A 22,745-nucleotide genomic window follows, 5' to 3' on the forward strand; every position below is an offset into this window, starting at 1 on the left:
TCGTCGTCGCGCATCTCGTATAAGCAACACTGCATTAGTTTGCTCCGTGTGTTTTTTAGTTGCAAAGTGTGTTTTTATAAACTATACTTGTTGAAACTTAATTATTCATGTGACCAGTGTAAAGCTCCACGTAGTGACATTTGTTTGGTTGAATTCGGTGCGATGGTTTGGCAAATATAAGCAAAAACATTTTAAACATTTTTGCCAACCGTTGTGAAACTGACCTACGACAACTCGTGCATCGGTCGCTGCGTGCTCGCATCGCTTACTCGTATTCGCTCGGCTCGGTTTCGACTGCGCTCGAGTGGTGAGTCATTATCGCCGCTAAGAGTGGTCGCTGCATAGCGATAATTGCAAGTGTTTTGTTTACATTGCATTAAAAATGTCAGATATGAATTGCTCCGCATGCCGTAACGCTATAAGTCAGGAAGATTACTTGCGCTGTAAGCTCGATAGTTGCAGGCGAGTATATCATACTCTATGTTCTAATGCTATGAGCTTAACTAGCGATGAGAAGAAATCTTGGGCCTGCCCAGAGTGTCGTTGCGCTACGAAAAAAGGAGGTGACAATACTCTTACCCCCGTTGGACGGTCTAAGGTTAACCGGGACCCAAACGTCACTTTTAGAAGGAAAGCTAGCGAAGTAGCGAAGGCTAGTCATGAGCAACCTGGAGAGCTCGCGGTAGAAATACGTAGCTTGAGGTCTGAAATGTCCGTTTTAAGAGATCAGCTCATTAATGCTGTCTCCCTTATCACCAGCTATGAAAGCAAATTAGACAATTACGCTGCGCAAGTCATAGCACTTAATGCCAAGCTCGAGAAATATCAGACTAAGAGCTGTGAAATAATCCAGGGTCCACCTGCGCATTCTGTTAAAGCTACCTTACCTAAACCACAAATACAACAACTGGACGCACGGAAACCAGTTAACAAAAACAAACCTCTGTCATACAGAGCAACACCGGACGAACCCCCAGTTGCTTCCAGCGTCGCGACTGTAGATCAAGGTAGTTCATCTCACAAGAATGACACTGAGAGAGAGGGGTCCGGTAATGAAGCCATTGTGGGCGATCAGCGATGGTCAGAAGTAAAGAAGCGAAAGAGCCGAGGACCTCCTTCATTATGTGGTGCGGCCGGACCGAGTATAACTGCGCTAAAAGCTGTAGAACCGGTCAAGTTTATTCACCTGTGGAATATGGCCTCCAGCGGTGACGATGTTCTGCACTATCTGAAGCAATTATGTCCTACGGGATCCTGCACCTTAGAAGAGCTTAAGCCTAAGGGTAATTACAAGTCGTATAAGATCGGAGTCCCTGAAATGTACTTTGAGAAATGTTTCTCAATTGATGTGTGGCCTATTAACGCGAGAATTAAAGCCTGGATTACTTTTAGAAAACCAGCACATGCACGCTCGCATGTCACAGCCACGGAGACAGTGGCCTCGAGCCGGCAGCCCTTTCGTGGTTCCCAAGCGGCGTCATAAATTAAGAGACTTGCAGGTTCTCTACCAAAATGTACGGGGGCTGAAAACCAAGCTCCCCTTGTGGCGTAACGGCCTTGCATCATTAGAACACGTTCTTGTTGCTGCAACGGAGACGTTTCTTGACGACTCCGTGGAGGACTCGGAAGTTGTGTGCGCGGACTGGACTGTACTACGACGCGACCGGGGCACTCCGTGTGGAGGCGTCCTGCTGGCCGCGCGTGCTCCCATTGCGCTGCGCCGCCGACAGGATCTCGAGACGGACTGTGGGGAGGACTTGTGGGCGAGTTTTTCCTGGCATGGCCGTATAATCTACGTGTGCGTTGTGTACATAAAGCCCAGTGCTAGTGACGATGAATATATGACATGGTTTAATAATGTAGAAAGTGTTACTGACAGGCGGAAAGGAATTATTATAATTTATGGTGATCTGAATTTAAATAGCGCTTCTTTGTTTATTAATAATTATTATAGTTGTTTTATGACATTTTGTAATTTGGTAGAATATAATCATGTGACTAATATGCGCGGTGGAATTTTAGATGTAGTATTGGTACAGGAGAGTAGTGATGCGCGGGAGGCGCGTGTCCTAGCTACGGAGGGAATAGTACCCCCTGACGGTTATCATCCCCCCCTTGATATCAGCATTGCTATCGATCCATCACGCCATTCAGATCGGATAGAACTCACTAATATAGAAAGCAAACGAGACTGGAACTTTAAAAAGGCGGATCGCAAAACACTACGCAAAATGCTATCCGAATTATCTTGGGATGATTTATATAGATTGGAGAATTCTCAGTTATGTACTAGATACCTTTATAACACATTCTATACTTTATTTGATGATTGTATACCTAAAAAAAGACGTCTAAACATAGTAAAGACTCGATATCCTGTTTGGTTCACATATGATATAATTAAAGACACCAAGATCAAATTAAAGTTACACAAAGAATGGAAAAGAACTAAGTCGGAAGATGCATATGACTCTTTTTCGAATCTTCGGTCGGAGCTAAAGATACGAATTGCACATGCATATGCTTCCTACTTGGCCAACATGGAGCAAAGTATCAAAACTAATCCTCGTCAGTTCTGGCACCATATCTCCAGCCTCCGATCTAAAGGTGGTTTTGAGCCTAGTGTTCAGTATAAGGGCAACACTGTCAGTGGAGTTGGAGCAGCTGAAGCTTTCGCCGACTTCTTCTCTAGTGTGTTCCTATCTGAATTGCCCAGACTCGATACGGCTAATATAACAAATCAAAGCTCGTTATACTCAGGTAGGCACATAGAAATAACTGAGATTTCAGTCAAAGATGTAGCTTCGGGAATCCGAAACTTAAAAGCAGGTGCTGCAGTGGGGCCTGATAGCATTCCTTCTTGGTTTATTAAAGAAGGCATGGATTTCCTCATTGAGCCGCTGTCACATATATTCTCTGTCGCTCTAAGAACTGGTCAGTATCCTTCAGAATGGAAGCTATCGAGAGTCACTCCTATCCCGAAAAGTTCTAGGAAATCAAATGTTGAAGAATATCGCCCAATAGCTATACTCTCCAATCTAGCAAAAATCTTCGAGCATATCATTCACACTAAGATCTACAGGCAGGTTGAACCCTACCTGTGTAGCGAGCAACATGGTTTTAGAAGAAAACGATCAGTCAACACTAACCTCTTAGCAATTGTTGATTTTATCTCTAAAAGCCTTGACCATGGGGGGCAGGTAGACGTTCTATATTTTGACTTTCGGAAGGCTTTCGATAGGGTTCATAATGACATACTGCTTGGTAAGCTTAGTGCCATGGGCTTGACTCCAGGCTTGCTCAATTTTATCGCTGACTATCTGCGCGATCGACAGCAGTATGTTCGGCTTGGACTTTATGAGTCACAACCCTACCATACGCGTTCCGGAATCAGTCAAGGTTCAATACTTGGTCCTCTTCTTTTCATCTTGATGATCAACGACCTACCCATGGTCATGAAACATTCAAAATGCTTACTGTACGCAGATGACTTAAAGCTGTTCTTAGAAATAAAAAGAGAAGAAGACTGCACACTATTACAGCGTGACATTGATGCTGTGGTCCAATGGAGCATAGAGAATAGGATGGAATTTAACCCACAAAAATGCTCCATAATGACTTTCGGACGAATGAGGCACCCAATCGAATTTCATTATAAATTGGGCAATGAAATCATATCGAGGGCAGGTAATACCAAAGATTTGGGCGTGACATTCGACTCCAAGCTCACGTTTCATGACCACATAACTGCCGTTGCCAAAGAATCTTACCAAAGATTGGGCTTTGTTCTTCGCAATTCTAAGGACTTTAAGAATATTGAAGTTATAAAACTTATATTCGGTGCCCTAGTACGTAGCAAGTTGGAAGCGAGTGCATGCATATGGCATCCCTCCGAGAGCAGTTACACACTTCTCCTCGAAAAGGTGCAAAAGGCCTTCCTAAGGTACCTCTACAAGCGCATATATGGTTACTACCCACTAATGTACCCCACTAAGTTTCTCTTGGGTTGCCTGGAATACAATTCCCTAGCGGTCAGGAGATGGAGAGACCAATTAGTAATTATGTGCAAGATTCTCCGAGGAATGGTGGATGACGTAGACCTACATGCACAACTTTGCAGACTATATGTGCCCAACCGGTGCGGTCGGACCAGGAAACACAGGGTGTTTGCTGTTCCAATGTGTCGCACCGTGGCCCGGAGGAAGTCTCCCATACCGCGCTCCCTCGCCGCGCTCAATGCTCTCCTTGACGCCGAACCTCATGTTGACTTGTTTGCAGATGAATGGAAGACAATCTTATCAGAATGCCTGCACTACTGTGAAACAAATGCGCGATGAATGAATGGTATAATAAACTGACATAAAATAATATATTTCGATAGGTTTAATTTGGACTGGACATGGAATTTGGTTAATAGGTTTAATTTCGACATTTATGTACTGTATATTATTTATCGATTTTTCTATTCTATGGTACTGTACTTACTTTCTTTCTTTCTTTGTTTTTTGTTTTCTCATGGACATTGTTTTAATTATTATTGTCTTGGTTTTAAATTTTACGATCAGTTTTTATTATTATTATTTTAATGTAGTTATGTTAATTATTATTTAAATTGTAATTTTTATCAATCATTGTTCATTAGTGTAATTGGAGTAATCCGTACTAATTGACTAAATAAATAAATAAATAAATAAATAAAAATAAATAAATAAAAAATGTTTTTGCACAGAGTACAATTTTAATTTAGCTAGAGTGTACGGTGTAGTAATAAAATTATTAAAGTTGAGTTAATCTACGAAATACAATTCCCGAGGTGACGTAAAATTAAAATGTAAGCACTTAGGCTTCCAAACAATGAAAAAAGTATAAATTAGGTTTTCCTTTTGAGTAAAATTAGCTTAGTCTCATTTAAATTAACTAATTTAATTTTTATCACAAATATTTATGAATTAACTCAATAAAACTTCCATGCTTTATTGTTGGAAAATAAATAAAAAATCTATTTACGTTCTTTATAATAAATGTTTACAAATAATATAATAAATAAAATTATATATATAAAGACAAACTCAGTAACACCCTCCTTTTTCGATGGCAGCAAAACACTTATAAATAGACATGCAACTATAAAATGTCAAGTCAGTGGTCACCTTTATATTATGTAAAAGATTCAGCTACACAACTACGGAACCCGCACTAGTCATGTTAACACACTTGACTCGTGTCCCGATAATCATGTAACAGTGAATAAGTCAAAGTCACGCTGAAAGCGAAATATTTATGCCGTCCTCATTACTGAGGTTCGAATATTACGAAATAATGACGTATTTGTAGGTTTAATTTGATTTTAACGGCAAGTCAGAAACACGTTATTAGTGGTGGTAAAGGTATGTAAACTTGTATAGAAGTAAATACTGAATTTTTGAAGTACTTTTCGTTATAAGTGTACGAGATTTGTGATGAGTTAAAACTCATAGCATAGATTAGTAAACATAACTCACTCGTAACAAGAAAATGTAACCAGTTTTGACAATTGAAAATGTTACTGTCATCTATTTTTGTGTTTGAAAAATATTTAAAAAATGTAGATTTTAGATCATTTACAAATGAAACGATATTTCTCCGCATTTTTTCTTCGATTTCGTGCCTTAACTGCGCATGCCGGCATTGTTCGGCGTAAATTACACCATGACAGCCATTGAACAGCCATTGAATGGCTGACAGAACTGTCAGCTGTTTAAGCCGTTTAATGGCTTCCTTCAATTACAAAGCGGTGAGATACCTTTACTTATCTATGGGTCATAGTAATTGTTTTTAAGATACAGATAAAATATGTTCATAAGGTTGAGATTTTGTTGTTTATTTCGTCGTTGGATTCGTCTAAATTGTCAACGTAACATAGAATATATTTTTCGTCGTTTGGGTTTCGTTTCTACCTTAATTAACTATTAATCTCATACGAATTACTTTAATAAGTTATTATATGCCTTCAATAGACATTTTGCAGACTTCGTACCCGTTTAGCACTTCTACTAAACAAGAAAGAGACAATTGAATAGCAAAGTCTGGTATCCCAGACTGAAATGTCAGACGTTGTCGCGTGAATAAGCGATGAGGCTATTCTAGCCCTAATTGGTTAGGACAAAGCCTAAGGCCTAGAATTAGACTAGGATTGCAAATTAGAATTGGCAAATATGTATATTCTTATTAATCGTTTTGAATCTTGTAGTAGTCTTATTTTTATCTGACTTCGTCTGGTTATATTTTTCGATTATGTTTGTATGCCTCATTCTTTGGCACACCCTATAGCGCAAACGGATTGACGGATTTTAAAATAATATGAGGTTAGGTACCATATTTACCTCTCCTTGTAGTTCCGGGACCAGAATACACCTACGGTATCCCCTGCCTATCGTAAGAGGCGAAAAGGGGCAGCCGGGGTTGCGGGTGGCAAGAGTGGGAGCTCGAACCCCCCGGCCAACGGCCCCGGGAAGGACTGTGGTATGTGTGGTCGCATACCGACGTGTACACCAAACAATATAGAGAGCGTCATGCTCACCTGGGCGGAGCCTGACGGGGCGCTAGGAGGACTCCGGTTGCGATCCTTGGGAGATCCGTAACGCCGAGGACGACCACCCGGAGGGTTTTGGTGCGGTAAGAATCTCACATTACTCTGTGTCGCTCCCACGGCACCTGGTACCTTTTGAAGGTTTCCCCCCTCGAAAGAAAAGTTATCATATTTACTTATTTAAAGCATATTTTAAGCAGTTTTCTTTAATAATTATATAATGATGTGTCACAGATTTCATTGCATATAAATGTATATTTTAAGATTCGATCAGGAGTATTTCTTTGCTTCAGAAAGTACAAGTCAGTTGGTTCTATGATAACGTAGCTACCGCAATCCATTTCAAAGGCTTTCGAGCTTATTTCAAGCTTCTTAGATTAGGGTTGCCGCCGCCTAAGAACGATATTATTGTATACCTACTTTCGAAGTTTTATTTCGATATTACTAACAAGTTGCGTACTCACGACAGCTAGGTCAGAGGGTTTTGAGTTTGATTCTCCGTGGTGGCAATTTTTTGCCACGACGAGAAATATATCAGACTGAGTCGTCGTCATCGTCAACTTATTGCTGTTCCGCCGCTGGGCAAGCGTCTTCTCTAAGAGGCTAAACTTATCTTGGTCTTAAGCCATAGTCTACCGCGCTGGCCAAGTGTGAATCCTTAAACTTCACAAACGTCTTTGAAACCCTTTTTTGAATCTGAATGAATATCAAGACCCAATTCCCAGAATGGCAGGCCGATATTACATACCTTTAAAGTCGAACCAGCTCTAAGTCGAAATTACATATAACTCTAAAATTTCGTGTGTAAGTCAGTATTCGTTGCTTTTCGAAAAATGTATATATAGGCCACGCATAGCCACCCTTTGATATGGATGCACAGCTTATCGTTAGACCAACGTTCGTATTCTATCTAAAAAATCTCTGCAGCGGCCGTGGCATGTGGCATTCATGAATTTTTCGTTTCCACTGAACTAGGCCGCTTTCATAACTGACCGTAATAAAGAGTATCTAAGCCATAGCTGGATGTAAGTCGTATATAAGCTCAGTATTTTGTGAATAAAATGACACATTTATTTTCTACGCATGAGCGAAGTATTGAATTGATTTTCATTGAATTTTGCTGGCTATAGAATGTTATTAATTTTTCAATTAAAAAATTCATATAGTATTACTAATTCAGATATACCTAATTAGTTCGTGAAATTTTTGGCCTCTGAAATTAGTTGTCACTTGCGTATTACAAATTAGTTGTTAAACTTCTTTCACTCTGAGACACATGCCCAGCAGTGGCACAATAATAAGTTGAGGATGAAGATCATAATTACAAATAAATGTTTTACAAAATAAAGGTGAAATTTTACTCCAATTTAAAGCTTATAAACGTTTTTTACCGGTAAAATGTGTAACGGTAACCCCATTTCAATTGTCATGAAATCATGCAAAAAAGACCAACAAAGAACTGTTAAGCACATTCGAATCACATCAGTTCAAACAAAAAGAGACGTCCAAAAAACGTGGGACGGCATGACAAAGGTTTTGAAATTATAACCCATCTCTTTGGGTTATTGGCTTAAACATATATATAACAGCATGAATGCAAAAACAAAATTTATGTTTTAATAACTGACAGATTTCATGCAAATTTTACGGAAAGGAAAACATTACCTCATTCGGGAATGAATTGTGAAATTTTCCGACTTTATAATGTAGTTTCAGCGGAAAATGTTATTTGCGCCTGACCTCTATCTTTAACATTTTGTTAAATGTTTTAATGTAAGGTCGAGAGTTAAAAGTACATGTGAAATGTGGTTTTCAAAATTCTCTACATTAATTTTATCGTAAAGCAGCATTGCTTCTTCCTTAATTATAGCGAAAGCAAAGATAGCACTGCTATTAACAGACAGAAATAGATAGGCTATTTCTGGTCCTATTAATATAAGGTCCTCCTTCTAACGTACTCTACTAACTACTAAGCATATTATGCTTATTTCCCTCAAGGCAAAGAGGTTATCAATTCGACGTATTGTATATTTATCAAGTGAAGGTCAAATTTTATAATTGATTTTTAAACCAATTAATTCATTATTAGTCTAATGACGTCATTCCAAATCCAAAATAGCTGATGCCCCAAGATATGGGTATCAGAGGAAACGGTAGTCTGGAAAGATTACATTTTTAACAACTTTTTGTTACAAGTTTGTTTAAAATCAATTTTAAGTAAAGATCGTTTCGAAGTAAGCCTGTCAGTAAATAATTAAACTTCTGAACTTACTTCCATATTGATACGTTAGAAGAGATCAAATAACAAAACTTTTAACAACGTTCCTTATGTTTGCTCATCAATAAGCTCTTCTGTTACTTCGTATAATTTAATACGATTTTCGAAAAAGCAAAAGGGAGTATAACCTTTTCAAGCCACCATATTTCACTTTGCAAAACCAAAATAGCCTTGATATAAGATACTTTTAAGCATCATATAAATAAATGAGCTATCCCGGCAAACGTTGTGTTGCCATATAAATAAAAAAAAGTTAAGGGTGAACAACCCTTGTCACTAAGGGGTATGAAAAATAGATAGTAGCCTAGATTCTAAGTCCTACTAAATATACATATAATATTTGGTGTAAATCGGTAAAGCCGTTTCAGAGGAGTACGGTAAGTAACATATTGACACGAGATTTTTATACAAGATTACAAAAAAATATAATTAACGTTGATCACATCTTTCAAAAACTTATTGTTATAAAAGAAATATGACTTTTTACGAATATACGGCAGTACTTTAAAAATGTTACTACCAACAGCGAATACAAAAAATCTGCTACCGAGTCCAATTTCAAGTAAGTAGTATTCATACATGATTTCGGCAACTTTTGTTCCCTTCGCAAAATTGCGTTTTCTTATTTCCTAACAGAGGATAATGTAATTCGGCGTGAACCGGCGAGTGTTCAAGGAATCCGAGGTGTTTATTTCGATACAATCATGTGTGTTAAAGCGAAGTTCGAAATATCGAAATGTTACGCAACAACGACGCTAGTTTTTCTAATAAACGCTTTCAACACTCACAGCCCCACACGAGGACTCGCTGTGTCGTGGGTGCCATGGACACGCACATAGACAGATACACAAACACCCAGAACCAGAAACAGAAATCTAAATTCATCATATAGATATCTGTCTGGCCGGGGATCGAACCCGGGACCCTTTGCGCGTCAGACCGGTATGGTGACCGGTCCGCCACACGGGTCGTCTTATACGATTTTTTCAACTGTCCTATTTTTGAGTCACAAACCAGTTTGAATATATGTTCCTAATATTATTTAAACCATATTTTTAATAGTTATATTGCTAAACGAGAATAATTTACTAAAATCACAGTATATTCCAAACAAAAGCTTTTCAGTAACGTAAGTTAACTATCTCGGTCGATCAACAAACGAAATAGAACGACGTTTATCTATACAATCAACAAATGTCCATTACATGATCGCTTTTCCAATGTGACCTCACTTATCGTTGCGTGAGTGTTTATTGATTTACTTTTCCTCCAAAACCTTCAATCAGAGATTACGTGTTATGTGGTGGTATAATACCAATATAGTATGAACATATACCTAAGTGCGTTGGACCTGTCTGTTGTATTTTGGCTTAAATGCAAGGTATTCATAAAATAATATTAATATAAGGCACTCCAAAATAATGCAGTGATAGCCTAGTGGTTAAGAAATTCGGCCTCTCGATCGAGGTGGCCGAGGTTCAAATCCCAGGCACGCACCTCTGATTTTTGAAAGTTATGTGCGTATTAGAAATTATTTATTTGCTAAACGGTGAAGGAAAACATCGTGCGAGAACCTGAGAGATTTATAAAAAAAAATAATCTCGAAGGAATGTGAAGTCTACCAATACGCAATTGGCCAGCGCGGTGGACTATGGCCTGATCCTTCTCATTCTGAGAGGAGACCCGTGCCCAGCAGTGGGACAGTAATGGGTTGATGATGATTCCAAAATAATGCTATACAATTATGTCTACATATACTGATATATTTAGGTGAAAATGTTCACCTAATGTAGGATCGAATCATAAATGAAAAAAAAACATATAAGTCCAATCTTAGAACCTAGAAATTATTATAAATAATAAAAGTTTTAACTAAATAAAGCTAACATCGCCATTTTTTCTTGCTAACAAAACAATTTTGTACGATTGTCTACCTTTACGAGCTAATCCTGATACTGATACCCACGTATTGGGTTTTTGGGATTCGTTTTTATCTACAAATTTCTAGCTACTCCGTGTCAAGCAAAATGTTTTTGTGACCACTGGACAGTTTTTGCTTCTTTGTACTCGGCGTAACAACAAACCTCAACAAATTTCATAGTTGAATAAACTTTGTGCTATTACGATCGCTAATATTAGTTTCATCTTTAGTTCTAAAACTTCATAATACTATATTAAAATCTATAAATATAACAGTTTACTAAAATTATCACTAAAATATATCAGTAACGTAACTATTCAGCTTTCTATCAGATCAACAAACTTGCTTCATCACACTCGCTTACCCTGTAAGACCGCAGAGATCCTTGCGTAACTGATATTGATTCGGTCTTATACCCCAAAAGTTGGGAATAGTGATAGTATTCAATGTAGATTTTCTGATCGTAGCTAAATATAGCTTAAAGTCAATATGCCTCAACGCTTGTAAACCGCTATCATACCATGTATGCTATAGTTAGACTTAATACAGGTTTTTCTGAAAAATAAAAGCAAAGGTAGAAATATTTAATTTTCAATTCCAGATGCACTTAATAACACGAATATTAAGCGTGCTGTGGTCCACTTTGAAGATATATTCTGAAGGTGGTAGAACCCTTTGTGGTTCGACTCCGGCGGCACCACCGCTACACCTATTTCTACCTAATAACAACAGTGTTAGGCGCTGCTGTGGGGAATATCTAATCCTATCTGGGGTTGGTTACAGATGCCAAAGGGCAGCAGCAGCCACTTAACATCAGGTGGACTGCATATGTCCTATATTATAAAAAAAACCTATTTCTGCCTAGTAACACGAATGTTAAGCGTGCTGTGGTCCACTTTGAAAGGAGTGATAAAGAAGACATATATCCGAGGTGTTTTAATTTGGTCCTCAGGCGTAGCCAGCCAACTTCAGGTAGGAGTCTAATTTTATCTGAAGTTGATGACAGAAGTCCATGGATTGCACTAGGTAAATACCATCAGGTGGACGGCATGCTCGTTTGCTACAATATTATAACTAACTCATTAAGTAGATATACTTATCGTATTGAAAACTGCTATCTTCTTAAATATATATAACTCAAAGGTGACTGACTGACATAGTGATCTATCAACGCACAGCCCAAACCACTGGACGGATCGGGCTGAAATTTGGCATGCAGGTAGATGTTACGTAGGCATCCGCTAAGAAAGGATTTTGTTCAAATCCTATCCCGAAGGGGATAAAATAGGGGATGAAAGTTTGTATAAATCTTCTTAGTTAATAATATTACTTCGTAACGCGAGCGAAGCCGCGGGCAAAAGCTCGTTGTATGATAAAATGTGGAAAAAAACAGTTAGATTTATGCCGTTGTTTGATACAAAACTATCTAAAAGCTGTAACGTAGTTATCAGCGTTTTCTATCAGGCTGACAACTTGCTCCATCACACTCGCTTATCCAGTCTGACCGCAGAATTCGTTGCGTAACTGCTATCGATTCGCTCTTACACCAAAAGTTGCAAATAGTGGATTGGTTCAATGCAGTTTTTTATAATAAGTTCCTTAAAATCCCTGTAACTATTTTATTATATCATGTTATACAGTTATTTAACGTGTATAAAAATTTGCTTACCGTAATATTGACTATTTTACATACAATAATAGAAGCAATTAATGCGGTTTAATCAAAGCGGTTAACTAAAAAGTTAATATGTTATATACGGCACAATTATAGACCTACAAGTTAACATCATTGTGATTTTTACAACATATCGTACATGGGATATGGAGCATTTCAATTTATGTTGAATAACAAAATAAATATAATTAAGACAAGCCTACATTTTAGCTTACACGAAATAACTTTAAGAATTAATTCCAAAAACACAGAACAACAACAACAATAACGAAGTCAACAACAAACTTCGCCTTAAATTGATCCGCCGAGAAGGCATGCGAATGCGGAGCGGATTGTTTCAATATCGACGCAACTGTACCTCCGTAAGTATGAATTATTTATACGTGAGGGAGTTTCTTCATTTATCGGTTCCCTATTTAATCAGTTGAATAAGCGTACATGCGATTAAATAAAAATAATGTACACAGGACGAGAAGATAACCTTGTTTGAAAAGTCCGTTAATAATATCAGACATCTCTTTCATTATAGTCACTAAATGGCATAAAAAAATTACACAAGTTTATTGGAACTGACAGAGTTCCAATAAAATTGTGTAAAATTTTATATAACTGAACGTCTTTTTTCATATTTTGAACAGAAAGAGAACAATAAACTTTAGGAGGACATATCGTTCCCAAAGTCCATAGTCCATAGATGAATTTGTCCAAAAGAAAATTCAAAAGGCATAGGGATTGTAGTGGTATCAATTAGGTGAGACGTTCAGAAGCGGAGGGAAAAATTATCATTATATCGCTTCGTCAACATGAAAACATTATTATATTACTAAAAATATGATTAATAATAACAATGCTATTATACAAATAGCAGTCAATTTCTTCCATAAAGCCGATTCTGTGCTAATAAATATAAGAACGTCTTTAACAGATACGCTACGTTTCAAAATAGTTAGAACGTGACTTGAATTTTAGGCATGAAGATTTTTTCATACCTAGATTTTATATGGTAAGAATACTGATATGATATTTATTTCATCATACGTTTTTATGGTATGAAAGAATAGAAATGGTAAAATGAATGTTTGATGAAATCCATTTATTTGCGCGTGTTTCCTTTGTTTTGCTATCAATAATGTATTAAATGTAGCGCTCTGGTAAGAAAAAAAGATGCAAAGAATATTTTTTTTATACAACAGACCGTGGTTTAGTAAATGAAGGTGGTAGAATCCATTGTGGTTCGACTCCCGTGGTACCACCGCCATACCTATTTCTGCCTCATAACAGCAGTGTTAAACGCTGCTCTGTTCTGGTTTGAAGGGTGTGGTAAGGGAGACTTACTTTTCCGAGGCGTGTCAGCTTAATCCTCAGGAGTAGCGGCGTATCTTTGGCCGAACTCAGGTAGGAACATCTAATCCTATTTGTGGTTGATTAAAGATGACTATGGCCGGCAGTTGCCACTTACCATCAAATGGACTGCATGCTCGTCTGCTACTCCCATATTATAAAAAAATCTTAACTGCCGGTGTAGTTATTACAATACAATTCTAGTATGCTAAGCAGAGGGTTTTGGTTTCGATTTTCAGTTATGTAGATACATAAATAATAAGTAAACATCCGTTCAGGGTCTTCATTTATTTATAGCTCGGCCTCTCAATAGGGGGTGCCGAGGTTCAAATCCCTCACAAATTTATGTGTGTATTAGAAATTAATTATTACTTACTTTACGAAAAACGAAAACACCATGAAGAAACCTATACAACTGGGATTTTTTAAATAATAAATGTAAGTTCTCAAAGATGTGTGAAATTTACCAATTTGGCCAGCGCGGTGGACTATGGTTTAAGCCCTCTCATTCTTAAAGAGACCTGTGTCCAGTGGGACAGTAATGGGTTGCAATCAAATCAAATCAAGCAATGGTTGATGATTTACATACATACGAGTAAGTAGTTAACATTCTGTATGACCATAAAATCTAATATATAATATTAATTTAAAGATATGAGTGTCGAAAAAACAGTTTATGAATAAATGTTAAAATTTTCTTATATATTGTAGTAAACTTTAGGCAAGTAAGGAAAGTTATTTATGTTGAAATAGTACACTTTTTAAACAAATACTACAAACTAAGAGACATAAAGCCACAAATTCGTAGAACGTGAACTGCCTGAACAAAAGCCATATTTCCCCAAAATCCACTTAGGCGAAGCTGTCATAAAGTGAATATTTATTTCTCGAAAAACATCTCCAAAGTTTGATACGTCCATGACTCGAAAAGAAAAGTCAGAACGACACTTGAATCTCTTAAATTATGAAGTCCCATTATTTTCTGTCTAAAAGCTTTGAAAGCAAACACGACACCTTTTAAAAACGTCGCAAATTCTCTTTTCAAGTTCGAGTTAAAACAAAAATTTACATAAATATTTTACACAGACATTCCTACTTCATTAATTTAACGTTTTAAAGGGAAAAGTAAATGCGGATCCCCAATGATACCGCAATCCCGCGCTAATTGACAGCTAGCTTCGCATTATGATATAATTAACATTTGGCTTAATAATGTCAGCTTGGACTTTTTCATATTATACGAATGTCAATATTTTACGGGCAAAACGTTTCTAATTTTAAAGTATGTACCTCAGCCTGATGGTAATTTATGTGTAAGTTTTTTTTATAAACATGCTGTCCACTTCATGGTAAGGGGCTACTGCCGCCCATGGACATCGGAAATCAACCCCAGATAAGATGAGATTCCTACCTTAAGTTGGCCACAGATGCGCAGCTACTCCTAAGGACTAAGCTGGAATGCCTCGGAAAAATAAGTCTCCCTTATCACTTTCTTTAAACCAGAACACAGCAGCGTTTTAAACTGCTGCTATGAGGCAGAAATAGATGTGGCGGTGGTGCCGCCGAAGTCGAACAACAAACCACCTTCAATTTAATACATTTATCTTTAAAGAAACGAATTAAAGTCTCAATTTGACTCTTTGGGGACTAATTACCAAAAATCGCTACATACATTTTCATATTATGCCGTCGCTTTATTATGAAAGGTATTCCCTAATTTGATTAAACTCGAAAATTTACGTGAATGTACGTATAAAGCAGAATGGAGATGATAATAAAATAATTTATTCGAGCATAATACTATAGTATGTGTAAAAGTACTTTAAATTCTCGTAACTTTTAGGTATTATTTGAAGTACGCATTTTATTTTATAGTATGAGGAGCTTCTAAATTGTAATTACTCTATACATATTCTACTTAAATTTAAATCCATCTTAGAAACTTACGAAAAAATACACTTCTCAAAGATTTTCCATCCTTGAAAATCTTGTCACAAATATTTATTACTAGCTGACCCGGCAAACGTTTTGTTGCCATGTAAATAAAAAAAAATTAAGGGTGAACAACCCTTATCACTTAGGGATATGAAAAATAGATAGTAGCCGATTCTCGGACCTACTGAATATGCATATAAAATTTGATGAAAGTCGGCCAAGCCGTTTCGGAGAAGTACGGAACTAACATTGTAACACGATAATTTTATGTATAAGATTATTATTATTGGTTAAACATAAAATGATTTATGCATTAATTGAAATCACATTCTAACGACTTCACAGGTGTTTGCTTTTACTTGTTAATTAATATTGCTATTTATTTTGCTCAAATTAATTGTTCACTAATAAGAATACTTCAAACAAAGACGCACGAATTCATAATTCAAGATCACTGAAGCCTTGACAAATAAGCGTAATTAATGATACAAAATTCATTTGTACTTTACTAGCTCGCGCCCAAAACTTTGCTTACCTGTAAGTTAGGACCATTTATATGGTTAGGACAATTAAAACAGTTTATACATAGCTTAATAGTAACTACTTAATAATGAATGTTGAAAGTGGTAGAAGCCTTTGAGGTTCGACTCCGGCGGCACCACCGCCACACCTATTTCTGCCTAATAACAGAAATAAAATTGTCATTTTTACTAGTAACGGTTTCATCTGTTTTTTACAGTTTTATGTGAAAATTGTAACCAAATCCATATAGAACTTTTTACCTAAAGCCGTTCATAGATTCTTATCCACTCCTGAGAAGTATATCCTTACAAGTCTCCTTTTATGTATGCTGGCGCTGGCATCTACACATTCCAATGAAATGAAGAACACGCAGTTCGAACCATTCTCGTTCTACCACCTTTCAGACTATGTAGAAATATAGTCCTATTTGGGATTGTTTTTTTTTTAATATAGGGTAAATTAACGAACTGAGTCACTGTGGTAATGCACTGTAATTTCTGCTGTGATCTTACATATCAAGGGACATACAAGAGTAAAAGCTAATTACTGATATTTCTGCGCATTACACTTGTGAAAAATACACAAAACAAGGTCTTATTAGTGATCGAAGCAAAAGCCTATGTATTAATTTATAGGACATCTTTGATAAGTAAAGATACTTCGCCGCCTTGACATTGAAGCCACAAAAGGCTGATTTGTCAGTCAGTATTTCTGTCTGTCAGTATTTCAAATATTTTAGGGTCATTTTAACATGGAGACGTGGCAAAAGTTTTTACGCAACTATTTCAATTCTCAAAACTGGTTACATTTTCTTGATAGGAGTGAGTAATCTTTATTAATCTATGGAGGAGGTAGGTTAGTTGGTTGCTGTTACACTTTCGTAAAAAATAACCAATTCTTCGAATACACACAGGTGCATTAATCAACCGATGTCAGGTTATGACCTTTTACTATAATTAATGGGTACGCGAGGCGCCCGCGATGACATTTTTGGATATCCCTCGGGAACTTGCGCTGATTTATACGTTGTAGTTTTTACACGGTTACGTCTGCGAAAAATTGTCCCTACAATTTTGTATTGTAACAATATTGTGCTACAAGTGGCTTAGGCTGAAGCAAATTAAGTTAAGTGAGCGCCAATATTTTTTATAACATAGGAATAGCAGACGAGCATACAGTCCACCTGATGGTAAGTGGCTACTGCTGCACATTAATATCTGTAATCAACCACAGATAGAATTAGAATATCTAATTCTATCTGTGGTTGATTACAGAGTCCTCCTGAGGACTAAGCTGGAATGCCTCGGAAAAGTATGTCTCCTTTACCACACCCTTCAAACCAGAACCCAGCAACGTTTTATACTGCTGTTATGAGGCAGAAACAGGTGTGGCGGTGGTGCCGCCGGAGTTGAAGACTAACCACATAAAGGGTTCTACCACCTTCAATTTACTGTTTTGTCAGGAATCCATTATTGATCCAGCCCAACAACAAAGCATGGATTGCCTCTCAGAATAAGGAGGATTAAATCCATTATAAAGCCCAGATACGTTTAATACAATCTCATATGTTTCAAAATATAGACAACTTTCAGGCATTAAGGTTGCTCTGTGATGTTCACCTTTAATTAAAGCCTACTTTTGTTGAGAGTTTCCTTCCCATGTTTTCCATTCATTATTAACGTTTTATATATGTCGGAGTTTGTACAAATAAAAATGTGTGTGTTCACAACATTAACGACACAAGAAATCTTAACGAACAGCTATGGGTGCAAAAATCATGTTTATTTAATATAGACCGCTTCGCACGAGTTTGAGAGGCTCATTGAGTGAATTAGCTCTTGACGGTATTCAGATGTCGCACTACGGGGTGTTGATATTTTTCATCACACTGAAGTATCAGATGAACATGAAGTGCACGTGTTATTATATTTGCTTTCTGTCCTAAATAGTATTCCAGTTTTTTTGAGGTCAGGTTTACGTTAACTTCCTTCGACTAGATAAGTTTTAAGCTTATACACATGTGTCGGTGGTTCCACCAGAATTATATCCCAAAAGTATCTACCATTTGGATGGTGGATCATATATTACTACTGTAATATTTGATTATAAAATTCCTAACTAACAATAGGATAAAAATGTAATTACCTGGCGAATCCAATGATCACTCATATTTAAAAATCCGTCCATTTGGACTACAGGGCGTGCCAAAATGTTAGACATACGCTCGAAAACCTCTGCAGTCGGGTAAAAATTAAAATAGTAATTATGGGTGAGTCCACGAAACTGGTTCTATAAAAGTTTAGTTCATCTACTAAATAAATACTGTACTTAAGTACCATCTACGTATTTTCCTTTTTAGAACATTAATCAAATATCTTTGTTCTAAGCGTATCGTATCGAATAAATCTTTGAAGGCTAAAAGAATTTCAAGAAAAGTCATTGCAGATAAAACTTAGCAGAAGTTGTTCAAAGTTGTTTCGCAAATTTGTATAAGGATAAATTATGATATCCTAGTTTTTAAGTTTATCTTTTTTAACGTTACGTAACAAAGTGCCGTGATGTGCAATATAGTTAAAGATTAAAGAAATTCTTCTAGTAATCTTGATTGTTTCGACATTTATCTATTTTACATTAATCACTTAAGTCAGTGAGCACAAACCAATTTCATTACTTAAAGACAACATACTCAGTCATAGGAATACAAGTTTGTTTTTGGGTACGCAACGCCAAAATTGGCGATCCCACCCGTCGCAATGCAAAAATTACCATTACGTTACGTTACGTTACGTTGCAACGCAACGCAACGTAACGTAACGTTGCCGTTGCAAAGCGCTTCGAATTCCAGCGTCTTTTTGTGTCTATATGTCATCATTATCATCATCAATATCGTGCTTAACGTCATCAACTTTATTAGTGATACATCACACATTTCAGACCTTTAGCTCTAGTCATCAGATTTCATTAGCGCTATTACAATATCACTAACCGTCCAATCTGTTATTATGAGAAGGCATTCGTTCGTATAATAAAACAAGATTGTTTACATTAATTGTTTGAAAACGATATTTTTATAATGTCTAAATAAATTTCGATGGAAACATTATTAAAATCTAAAATTTCCTCCAAAACATAATAAGCGTTTCGGCGAATCCAATAAAGTATCAAATAACTACAAATTACTTTTATATATTACAAGTTAAAGCATAATTTTATTATACAGAATATTGAAATCCTATATTGGTACATTATATTTATTTTGACAAGGTACTAACTCAGATTTCTAAACGCAACTAAATAACGCTTTGTCATAATCACTATCCTAACAGAGTTATTTTGTTGCAGGCAAACCCGGACGAGAACCGACTGCCCGTTGTGTCCCACTCGTCTCCATGTGAGTAATATACCTTTTAAGCTATTGCATAGCTTTTATCGCGGGCTTTGAGCGCGGCGACCGAATCGAGATTTTCCGTAACGAAAATAAGTAACACCTTTCAACAACTCGGTTGCCTGGAGACTTGATATCCAACTATCAAGTCTCCAGGCAACCGAGTTGTTGACTGTCAATAGAAAAATATGGATATAATTGAATAAAGTATTATTTTACATTCCTTATTATTTTATTTGATATTGGCGACGAGATGTCGAATGAACTAAAAAACAATAAGGAAATACGAGCCACATTACGTGGGTTAATGAAACGAACCAAAAATTATATTTCGGGAATAGAAAAAATTGACATTGAAGAAATAAATATACGACTGAATTCTTTACAAGAAAATTTGAACAAATTCTACGCGATTCAAGAAAAAATTGAATGCCTTACAGAAGAAGAAAATTTAGAAGAGGAAATAAAATACAGGTACGAATTTGAAGAAATATATACAAAGCTAAAATTTAAATTTTTGAATGTACAAAAAGAAAATAATCGGCTAATACCTGAATGTTCTTTTATATCAGCAAGAGCGGAAGTTTATTTGATAAACTGTTAACTGTCAAGGCACGCTTGAGACGTACACCTAATACAAAAGAGTTATCACCTTATCAGTTAATGTTCGGCAGAGAGGTAAGAACCTATATGCATGCCTTATTTAAGAAATCCGCCCCACTATCCAGATTACATTACAATGCACCGCCAACGCAGGAGTTCGGACAAGGTGATAAGGTAAAAGTCCGCAGTTACACCAACCCAAGAGTTAAATGGGAGTTCGGAGTCGTCATCCGAAGATTAGGTAGACTCCATTATGAAGTCAGAACTGAAAATGGCATACTGGTGCGCCGTCACCTTGACCAAATGCTGCCGGCGCCCCTGGTGGTGTAAGTGAAAATAGCGGTGGAGGACTGTTGGATATCAAGTCTCCAGGCAACCGAGTTGTTGACTGTCAATAGAAAAATATGGATATAATTGAATAAAGTATTATTTTACATTCCTTATTATTTTATTTGATAACCTTAATTCGTCAACTTGAACACAGATGGCAGTAATACACATTTTTTTATAATCCGTGCAGAAATCTTAAAATTGCGTGAAGTATATTTTATATTCCCATTATAAAATTCAAAATTATATTACCATATTATCCAAATAATATGTTTTATCAACATAAGCTATGTTGAATTCTGGATTGATAAAATAACGTAAAAGAGTGTTTGTTATTTTTAAACGTACAATTACAACTGACAGACTTGACAGCACAAAATCAAAACGCCATTATGGTTTATGGTACAAATAATTTGTGTACAAAGTGTTTTAAATATGAATAAACAAAGTGCATTTATTAATGAAAAATGCGATGTACCTGTAACATTCGGCCAAATGTCACAGGCACATCGCATTGATCCATTTATATTGCTGGTTGTTAATACTTTATGTCACTTATTAAATACTTTTCTATTTTATATTTTAGAATGTTCAGTCTTGCTTGGAGTTATGAAATGTCAGCTGATATTTGCAATGTCTTATATAATGGAGATATGATAAAATAGTGGATAAAGATGTATTAATGTAAATGTTGATGATTATGGAAGAATATATTGTATTTCTGGAATTCCTTCTGAGCGTTTTCATAGCATAAAAAATGCTATGCAATAGCTTTACCGCGGCAGTCTTCGAGTGCCACACGTATTTTTTTTTCTTTTCTTATCTATCTTTTTTCGGTCATACATCACTCACGCTTGACACATTCGGTGCCCTGCTTACTTCCAAAGTGATGTTAGATATTTTTCGTTTCGCTACGGATCTGTATAACGATGCCTTTCTTCTATACGTTGTAGTAAGCCCGTTTGACTTACTACAAGTCAAACAATTTTATTACTTATGTAATTTTCAAACGAATTTTTGATGAAACTTTTCGTGATAATACTGTCCCAACATCATTATTTTCTTTCTATAGGTGTAAATCTGCTGTGTTCCATTCTAGTTCAAAGGGGTTAAAACAATTACTAATTATACAATTATTTTGAAAGGAGTAATGTATTTTTTTGTATTTTCATGTCAAATGTTAGCCAAAAAGGCCTCCCGTGTTCCATTTTAAAAAAAAACATCACGCGATGGAAAACTTTATTTATCTATTTATACTACATAATATTTTGTCGTCTGCACAGATGCTAAAACGCAAAGTAAAGCAAAACGTCAAACTTTATTCCTTAGACCGCGCGTCATTGTACGCCCTTCGCGGCACAATCAAACAATGGGCTTAACAAATTACAATTAATAATGAAAGATATTGAGACAATAATAATTTCGAGGCATTAAATTTAATAACGCTAAGACATTGTAGAATTACAATTATGATAGAAACACTTAAATGATATCAAGGGCTACAGACAAATGCTTTCAACTTTAAGTAATTCCGAAGATTTCTACTAAATTCACAATACATTTCAGATTACATCGGCCAAAACGGAGATAAAGGAGATGCTGTAAGTACAATAATTGTTTTAGAACATTATATCTTATAGCTAGTACTTATCTACCTCCATTATTCGGTAATTTAATAGAATTATATTGAAACAAGCCTCAGATAACTAAAGTACCTAAATCTCTTTTGAAAGATACGACTGATATACATTAAGGTTATTGTAAAGTCTCATATAAAGTGAAAGTGACTATATTCGTCGTATCAAATTAATGTTTATTAAGATAAGATCGAAACTAATCTATTCATTACACACTGGTAATTTAGAATGTCATTGTTTCATTGGCTTACAATTTCAGTGTTCAAGTATCTAAATATAAAAATCATTTTGGTTAGTAGTTTTATTAGTCATGTATTATAACAATTCACAATTTTAAATGTAGAATTACATAATTACAATATATAATTTTAAATAGTAATTGGTGTCCACATTTGTTTTAATTGAGTAATCTATTATTTTTATTCCTCTTTTCATTGACTACTATGATAGATAGCTGTTTACCTAATTCATTTCAGTTATAACCGTCCAACCCCTAACTAGATAGGAGCTTTAGCAACAATGGTTAAAATACCGGGAATCTCCATTTAAA

General features: G+C 36.1%; 1 protein-coding gene across 4 annotated transcripts in view; it reads left to right on the top strand.

Moving 5' to 3' along the window:
• LOC140756006 (uncharacterized) overlaps positions 1-22,745 on the top strand; it is a 115,707-nt gene that overhangs the window by 61,771 nt on the left and 31,191 nt on the right. For all 4 annotated transcript variants that reach the window (XM_073091395.1, XM_073091398.1, XM_073091397.1 and 1 more), the window contains exons 3-4: positions 19,583-19,631; positions 22,125-22,159. In XM_073091395.1, coding sequence (XP_072947496.1) covers positions 19,583-19,631; positions 22,125-22,159 — 84 coding nt within the window. The remainder of the gene's footprint in view (positions 1-19,582; positions 19,632-22,124; positions 22,160-22,745) is intronic.

The sequence above is a fragment of the Epargyreus clarus genome, unplaced genomic scaffold (genome assembly GCF_041222505.1).
Source record: "Epargyreus clarus isolate Ecla_fem2 unplaced genomic scaffold, WU_Ecla_fem_2.2 ptg000034l, whole genome shotgun sequence".
Lineage (NCBI taxonomy): Eukaryota > Metazoa > Arthropoda > Insecta > Lepidoptera > Hesperiidae > Epargyreus > Epargyreus clarus.